At 35.3% G+C, this 8,297-nt stretch overlaps 1 protein-coding gene across 1 annotated transcript; it reads left to right on the top strand.

Annotated features, from left to right (window-relative positions):
- On the top strand, positions 1–7,949 carry echdc1 (enoyl CoA hydratase domain containing 1). Its single transcript, XM_073847469.1, has 5 exons — positions 1–241; positions 2,001–2,143; positions 2,405–2,457; positions 4,060–4,140; positions 5,813–7,949. Exons 1-5 carry the CDS (start codon positions 13–15, stop codon positions 6,219–6,221), a joined length of 915 nt encoding a protein of 304 aa, XP_073703570.1. The 5' UTR covers positions 1–12; the 3' UTR covers positions 6,222–7,949.
- The last annotated feature ends 348 nt before the right edge of the window (positions 7,950–8,297 follow it).

Raw genomic sequence — 8,297 nt, 5'->3', positions numbered from 1 at the left:
AGCAGTATTATCATGAGTGTTTGTGGAGCTGCTCGGTTCCGGTGGATCCAGAGCCACAGGGCCGTGAGAAGAATCCTCCAGCAGAACCGAACTGTCTGCAGCCACACGAATGGATCCGCTCAGAGTATCAGGGAAAAGCTGCAGGCTTTCCCAGGAGGATCCATAGACCTCCAGAAGCAGCCGGATTCTGGCATTGCGGTGCTCACTGTCAACAATCCAGCGCGAATGAACGCCTTCTCAGGTGCTTTACTTCACATATAAGACACGACTTTAGACACTGGGGTGAAAATTCAACTTTTGGAATAAATTGGCAGATCGTGATGTTATGCTGAGTTGCTTCATAGAAGAAATATTGGTCAAACATTTATAAATAATAGCAAAAATGTCTAAATAATAGCAAATTATACAAATAATATTTGTGTACTTGGAATAATTTGACAAAATTCAGAAAATTAATCTTTTGGAATAAAATGGCAGATCGTGATGTTATGCAGAGGTGCTTCATACAAGTAATATTGGCCAAAAATGTATAAATAATAGCAAAAATTTATAAATAATAGCAAATTATACAAATAATATATGTGCAATTCTTAGAATAATTTGACAAAATTATAAAAATTTATCTTTTGGAATAAAATGGCTGATCGTGATGTCATGCTGAGTTGCTTCATACAAGTAATATTGGTCAAAAATGTATAAATAATAACAAAAATGTATAAATAATAGCAAATTATACAAATAATATTTGTGCACTTCTTGCATAATTTGACAAAATTATGAAAATTACTCTTTTTGAATAAAATGGCAGATCGTGATGTTATGCAGAGGTGCTTCATGCAAGTAATATTGGTCAAAAACATAAATTATAGCAAATTATACCAATAATATATGTGCAATTCTTAGAATAATTTGACAAAATAATAAAAACGAAGCTTTTGGAATAAAAGGCAGATCGTGATGTTATGCTGAGTTGCTTCATACAAGTAATATTGGTCAAAAATGTATAAATAATAACAAAAATGTATAAATAATAGCAAATTATACAAATAATATATGTGCAATTCTTAGAATAATAATTTTGTCAAATAAAAATGAAACTTTTGGAATAAAAGGCAGATCGTGATGTTATGCTGAGGTGCTTCATACAAGTAATATTGATCCAATATTTATAAATAATAGTAAAAATTTATAAATAATAGCAAATTATACAAATAATATTTGTGCACTTGGAATAATTTGACAATTATGAAAATTAATATATTGGAATAAAATGGCTGATCGTGATGTTATGCAGAGGTGCTTCATAGAAGTAATATTGATCCAATATTTATAAATAATAATTTAATTTGTGCAATTGGAATAATTTGACAAAATTATGAAAAATAATCTTTTGGAATAAAATGGCAGATTGTGATGTTTTGCTGAGGTGCTCTATACAAGCAATATTGGCCAAATATTTATAAATGATAGCAATTTGTACAAATGATATATGTGCACTTCTTGGAATAATTTGACAAAATTGCAGTTTGATTGAAAATGGTGCACAATAAAAATAAGTTTCTGTTAATATTGATGTTAATTTTCTGCATGCATGACATATTTCATGTCAAATTTTTCATTGACACTTTTGTCTCTTTGCTAAACAATACACTGAATGTTGGGCCAAAACTGATGGATGTGGTGGAAATGATGCCTCATTTTACACACTGTGCATTAAAATCTGAGAAACTTGTTTGTTTATTTCATTCTTGTTGTGAGATTATCCTAGTTTTTCTGGTAGCTGAATCTGGGACAGTAAAATAAAATAAAATCTGTACATAAGACATCTGAAAAGTAAGAGCAATTATAAAAAGCATGGTAAATTATAAAAGCAAGTTAAAAAAGAAGTATACTGTGCATGTTTAATGCAACTTAAAAAAAAAAATCAGTCCCAGGACAAGTGCCTGAAGTTTATTTGAGATGATTTGACAGTCATTTTGGTTTGCATGTGTTTTTTTAAGGCAGCATGATGCTTGAACTGGAGCAGCGGGTGTGTGAACTCGAGACCTGGACAGAAGGGAAAGCTGTGATTGTTCAGGGAGCTGCTGGAACCTTCTGTTCCGGATCTGATCTCAATGCGGTCAGAGCCATCGCAAACCCACATGTGAGAATGCCTGTTCTAGTCGTATTATCAATTAAAGATCATGCTGTCATTTCATTAAGTGTACTCTGAGAACGTGTTGTAACTTTCACAACTACAAACTCTTAGGCCTGCATTTCAACAAAAATAAATAAGAATCTTGTCTAACATTATAAGTGATCCTCAGTGAACCTTACAAGAACATCTATAGCTTACAGGACCGTCCCACTGAATGACAACACATGCACTGTTTTCAGTTGATGTAATGTTTGTTGTGTTTTTCAGGATGGCATGAAGATGTGCGAGTTCATGCAGAACACTCTCACAAGACTCCTCAGGTTGGTCTGTCCGAAGAAACGGCAGAAGAAAAAGCAGATTAAGCAAATTAAAAACCAGAGGCAATATTGTTAAAATATTTTTTGATCAAAATTTGAAGCAACTTAGCTCCTGTCCTTTCTTTTTAAAATTAAATTATGGGATTGAATAAGTGAGCTCAATAATTTCCACTACAATTTCAGTATGACCCACGCTTAAAAATAAAGGTTCCAAACAACAGGTTTTCACAACAGTGCTGTAAAAAAAACTTTCAGGGAACAGTTTTTTAAAATCTGAATAACCTTTTTTGGTAACACTATTTGAAGATGCAGTTGTCAGCAGCATGCATATTATTAGCATATTGGCTGTTTATTAGTACTTATAAAGCACGTAAAAATGTCTTATTAAACTTAACCCCATACCTAAACTTTACAACTACGCCACTATTAATAGGCAGCAAATTACAGTAGGAGTTTATTGAGGCAAAAGTCACTGTTAATGGTTAGTTAATAGTGAGAATCAGACTTTAAAGGGGCATATGATGTTGCTAAAAAGAGCACAATTTTGTGTATTTGTTGTAATGCAATGTGTTTATGCAGTTTCTGGTTCAAAGGTTCTGTACTTTATTGTTGCTCCTCTCTGCCCGTCTTTCTGGATGCTTTGATTTTTACAAAACTTATCGTTGATGGAAAGTACTTTCACTTTTGCTTTTGCAATGAAACACACTGCATCTCTCCAACATGGTGGCTGCAAAATGATTACATCTGGTAAAAGTTATGCCTTTTTTTCTCATATACAGTACATATGTGCGGTGTTATGCTAATCTACTCACCCCGTGACATGGACTAGTGGGGGTGTGTTTGAACGAGCCATTTTAGGGAGTGTGCCTGAGTTTGATATCTCTTTGATTTTAAGACTTTAAACTTTGCAACTTTACAGATCTTATCTATGCACATCACTGCAAAAAATGCTTTTCTACCTTAGATTTTAGATTTTCTTGTTTTCAGAAAAACAACTCAAAATTAAGTGAGCTTTTGCTTAGAACAAGCCAAAAAATCTTCCAATGGGGTAAGAAAAAAAATCTTATTTCAAACAGAAAACAAGATTATTTTTCTCACCCCATTGGCAGATTATTTTGCTTGTTTCAAGCAAAAATGTACTGAATTTTGACTTTTTTTCTGAAAACAAGACAATAATTTTTACTCATCTAGAAAATCCTTCTTGATTTAAGAATTTTTAGATATTTTGGCTTGAAACAAGACAAAAAAAAAAGCTAGAAATGCATTTTTTGCAGTGAAACCGCTTGTAACACTCCAAAGACAAAGGAAATAATGAAACAGCATCATATGACCCCTTTAAAATAAAGTGTAACCCCTTTTCTCATTGAAAAGAACCAGTATGGATGGTAAAGTTTCTTCATGGAACCACTGATGCCGGTAAAGATGCTTTATTTTTAATGGTGCACTAAAAATGGCTGTTTCCTCAAGTAGTGCACTTGGACACAGACTGGGTTGATGATGCACAAAGAAAACATGACCATCCAATTTTACACCGGTGCAGATGCATTGATTTCTCCAGTGTCCTGTGGTGATAAATCAGAGCTAAACTCCTGTTCTTTCAGGTAGGTTGCCGCTCATCTCAGCAGCTTTGGTGGAAGGACGAGCGCTGGGTGGAGGAGCAGAACTCACCACTGCCTGTGACTTCAGGTACAAAGACACAAGTTTCGACTTATTGAATTGTTTAAAATGGTCATATTCTTAAATTTATTTGTTTTTTTTTTGCAGTTCATGTTTACTGCTAGTTTTTTGTGTCAAAAGCAGTGTAGCTTTATAAAACAAGTTTGGTTTCAATGCATGCACTTTTTCGAACTTTTGGAGGTGATTTGTGTACTAAAAGGTTTGCAACACATAATCATTACTATTAGTGTTCAAAAAGTTTTGAGAATTACATAAATATTGGAAATTGGAAAAGTTGCTGCTTAAGTTTTTATAATAGCAATTTGCATATACTCCAGAATGTTATGAAGAGTGATCAGATGAATTGCATAGTCCTTCTTTGCCATGAAAATGAACTTTGCCCGAAAAAAAAAAAAACTTTCCACTGCATTGTTAAGAAGGCTTCAGGGCGTCCAAGAAAGTCCAGCAAGCGCCAGGATGGTCTCCTAAAGAGGATTGAGCTGCGGGATCGGAGTGCCACCAGTGCAGAGCTTGCTCAGGAATGGCAGCAGGCAGGTGTGAGCGCATCTGAACACACAGTGAGGCCAAGACTTTTGGAAGATGGCCTGGTGTCAAGAAGGGCAGCAAAGAAGCCACTTCTCTCCAAAAAAAAACATCAGGGACAGATTGATCTTCTGCAAAAAGTATGGCGAATGGACTGCTGAGGACTGGGGCAAAGTCATATTCTCCGACGAAGCCTCTTTCCGATTGTTTGGGGCATCTGGAAAAAGGCTTGTCCGGAGAAGAAAAGGTGAGCGCTACCATCAGTCCTGTGTCATGCCAACAGTAAAGCATCCTGAGACCATTCATGTGAGGGGTTCTTTTCATCCAAGGGAGTGGGCTCACTCACAATTTTGCCCAAAAACACAGCCATGAATAAAGAATGGTACCAAAACACCCTCCAACAGCAACTTCTTCCAACAATCCAACAACAGTTTGGTGAAGATCAATGCATTTTCCAGCACTATGGAGCACCGTGCCATAAGGCAAAAGTGATAACTAAGTGGCTCGGGGACCAAAACGTTGACATTTTGGGTCCATGGCCTGGAAACTCCCCAGATCTTAAAACTTGTGGTCAATCCTCAAGAGGCGGGTGGACGAACAAAAACCCACTAATTCTGACAAACTCCAAGAAGTGATTATGAAAGAATGGGTTGCTATCAGTCAGGATTTGGCCCAGAAGTTGATTGAGAGCATGCCCAGTCCAATTGCAGAGGTCCTGAACAAGAAGGGCCAACACTGCAAATACTGACTCTTTGCATAAATGTCATGTAATTGTCGATAAAAGCCTTTGAAACGTATGAAGTGCTTGTAATTATATTTCAGTACATCACAGAAACAACTGAAACAAAGATCTAAAAGCAGTTGAGCAGCAAACTTTGTGAAAACTAATATTTGTGTCATTCTCAAAACTTTTGGCCACGACTGTACATCGACTTGACATACAGTAGTCACCACTAATAAGCTACTAATTTTTCTGATTTGTATTGTGAAAAGCGCTATACAAATAAACTTGAATTGAATTGAATAAAAAGGTTTACTTTGATATCACCAAGCCATTTTATCTCAAAAGATAAAAGAAAATTGAATTCATTAGATTATTTGATTACATAGTATTTTAATAGCCTGTCAGAACTGAATGTCACCATATATCCATTTCCAGGTTGATGACATCTGATGGTGTTATCCAGTTTGTCCACAAGCACATGGGTTTGGTCCCTGGATGGGGAGGAGCTGCAAGACTAGTTGGTATTGTTGGCAGCCAGAATGCCTTAAAACTGCTGAGCGGGGCTAAAAAGGTTGATTCAGACTTTGGAAAACAGATAGGACTGGTTGATGAGGTGCTCCATTGCTCTTCTGGTGAGGGAAACGCACTAGTTCACGCCGAGCAGTGGCTGACTCAGTTCATTAAGGGTCCGGCTCCAGTGATCCAGGCGGTCAAGAAGGTCGTTGTTTCAGGAAGAGAGCTTCCCCTGAACGAAGCCCTTCAAACTGAGAGAAACGTTTTTGGGACAGTATGGGGAGGTCGGGCCAATCTCGAAGCTCTGGCTTTGAAAACAAAGCATAAATGACTTTAAACATTAAAACTGTTGCTTGAAGAACTTTGCATTTTCAGATCAATAGATGTAACTCAACAGTTCCTGGATTGTTTTGCAGAGTTCATGTCAGCTTAGAAAATTATTTATGCACATTAATGCAGTCCTTTATTTATGGCATCCTTTGCCATAGTGTACAATTTTGTCTTACTTCTGCATGAAGGATAAACCCGAGGGGAAATAAAGCAGTATCAGCTCATTAAAATCAAAGAATCCACGTTGAATCAAACACATTTTGAATTGTCCTGTATCCATGCTTTGCATTTGAAGGTGAGCATTAACATGTCTCAGTGCGGACTTATAAAATGCATTTGCAGTGATACTTTCAGAGTATCAAAGTACTTTTTTTTTCTTTCCGGCAGTCCTTTCAAGCTTGTGTGGCTGTATTTTTTATAATAATCTTCAGTGAAGATGCTTCATGTGATTGACTTCATCAATGATTGGCTTCATTGATCAGAAACTTAGTCCAGTCACTGTGGTAAGGTATTGTGCCTACATATCAAATTCTTTACAAAATTAATAAAAAATGGGATTTTAAATGCGAACGGATTGAGCAGAAAACTTTAAAATGTACAGTAATGTCTTTAATAGTGTTTAAAAGTGGATGCACTTCATGAATTTAGCATTCAGAACTGTTGCTGATCCATTAGATACCCAGCTAGCAAGTTTTGGTTCTGGCTATGTTCATTTTTGTATCTATTGATTAATGTTTCTAAAAAAAAAACACATTTTAAGGTTTTGTTTTCTTTACAAGACTAGAATGTTCTGTTTAGGTTTGCAGACTTTTCCATTTACACTGATGATCTCATAATGTTCACATAATGTTCATTACTCTTTATTCCAATTTGTCCACATTACAGTGGTGTAAATATTTTGAGTAAATGTAATTAGTTACTGTACTTAAATATCTTTTTGGTAAATATCAAATATATTAGCAACTTTCTATTTGATTTTTGAATAAGTTTGTACTCTTTACTCAACTCCATTTGTGATGAGTAATGCAATTAATTGTTACATTTAGCTGGTACCTAACTTTTTCTGCAGCAGTTTATTTCTGCTTTAGAAGAAGTGGTATTGCCATCTACAGGGCATTGAAGGTATTATACTTTGTGAGTTTTGCCCACCCAAACTTACCAACAAGGCTAAGTGAATGTGAGCACATTATAGCTAGTTGTGAATCGCAGATGTTTTATATATCAAAATCAAGGGGTAATTAAATGTAATAAGTCATGTAAAATGTATTCTCTTTTATTGGAGAATCAAACACATTTTATTAAACTTTGATAATTGCTTTGATTTGCAGATGTTAACTCATGAGATGATGACATAGCTGAGACCTTTTGGAAGGATATTGGTTGACTTCTGCCCTTTATTGAGTACTTGAGCTTAACTGAAACGTCTGTGTTTTTAGACGCTTAGGAGGTATTGTGTCAACCTTGATTTATTGCACTTTTGCCGTGTTCAGTTTTATTGTGATTTTAGAAAACAGATAGGATTTATTGTTTTTCACTGGCATTTCTCTTACACTGTAAAAAATGACTGTGAACTTAACGGTAAAAAACTGTAAAAATGCTACGGTAAAAACCTATGAAATGGTTAACGGTAAGTTCCCCTTCTATATACGGTGAAAAACTGTGTTGGACATTGCATGTAATTTTACGGTAGTATGCCGTTTTTTGAAGTGGAAAAGAACGTAAAATTTACAGTGAATAACCGTAAATAAACCGTAAAACCCGTTTCATTTTTTAATTGAATGGTTTTTTTGTTGAAATAACTTTTTCTTCTTAGATTTTTCTTGGCAGTTTTGTACATTAGGGTTGTATGTTACATCTAATGTTGTTAAATGAATGTTTTTTGCATTATTTCAGTTTTATGTGTGTTACCATGATGGTGTTTACTGTTGGTGTGAATGACACTGTGCACCTTCTATATTTATTATTATTTAAAACCTTCTTGTGATGGGCTTTGTTTCATCATGTGATGTTGTCATCACCACCTGCTTTTGGTGGTTATCAGTGTATTACAAAGGTACAAAACATATTTCAGTACTTC

The sequence above is a fragment of the Garra rufa genome, chromosome 9 (assembly GCF_049309525.1).
Source record: "Garra rufa chromosome 9, GarRuf1.0, whole genome shotgun sequence".
Lineage (NCBI taxonomy): Eukaryota > Metazoa > Chordata > Actinopteri > Cypriniformes > Cyprinidae > Garra > Garra rufa.
Note: the sequence above shows the minus strand (reverse complement) of the source record. Positions and strands in the feature narration are given on the sequence as shown.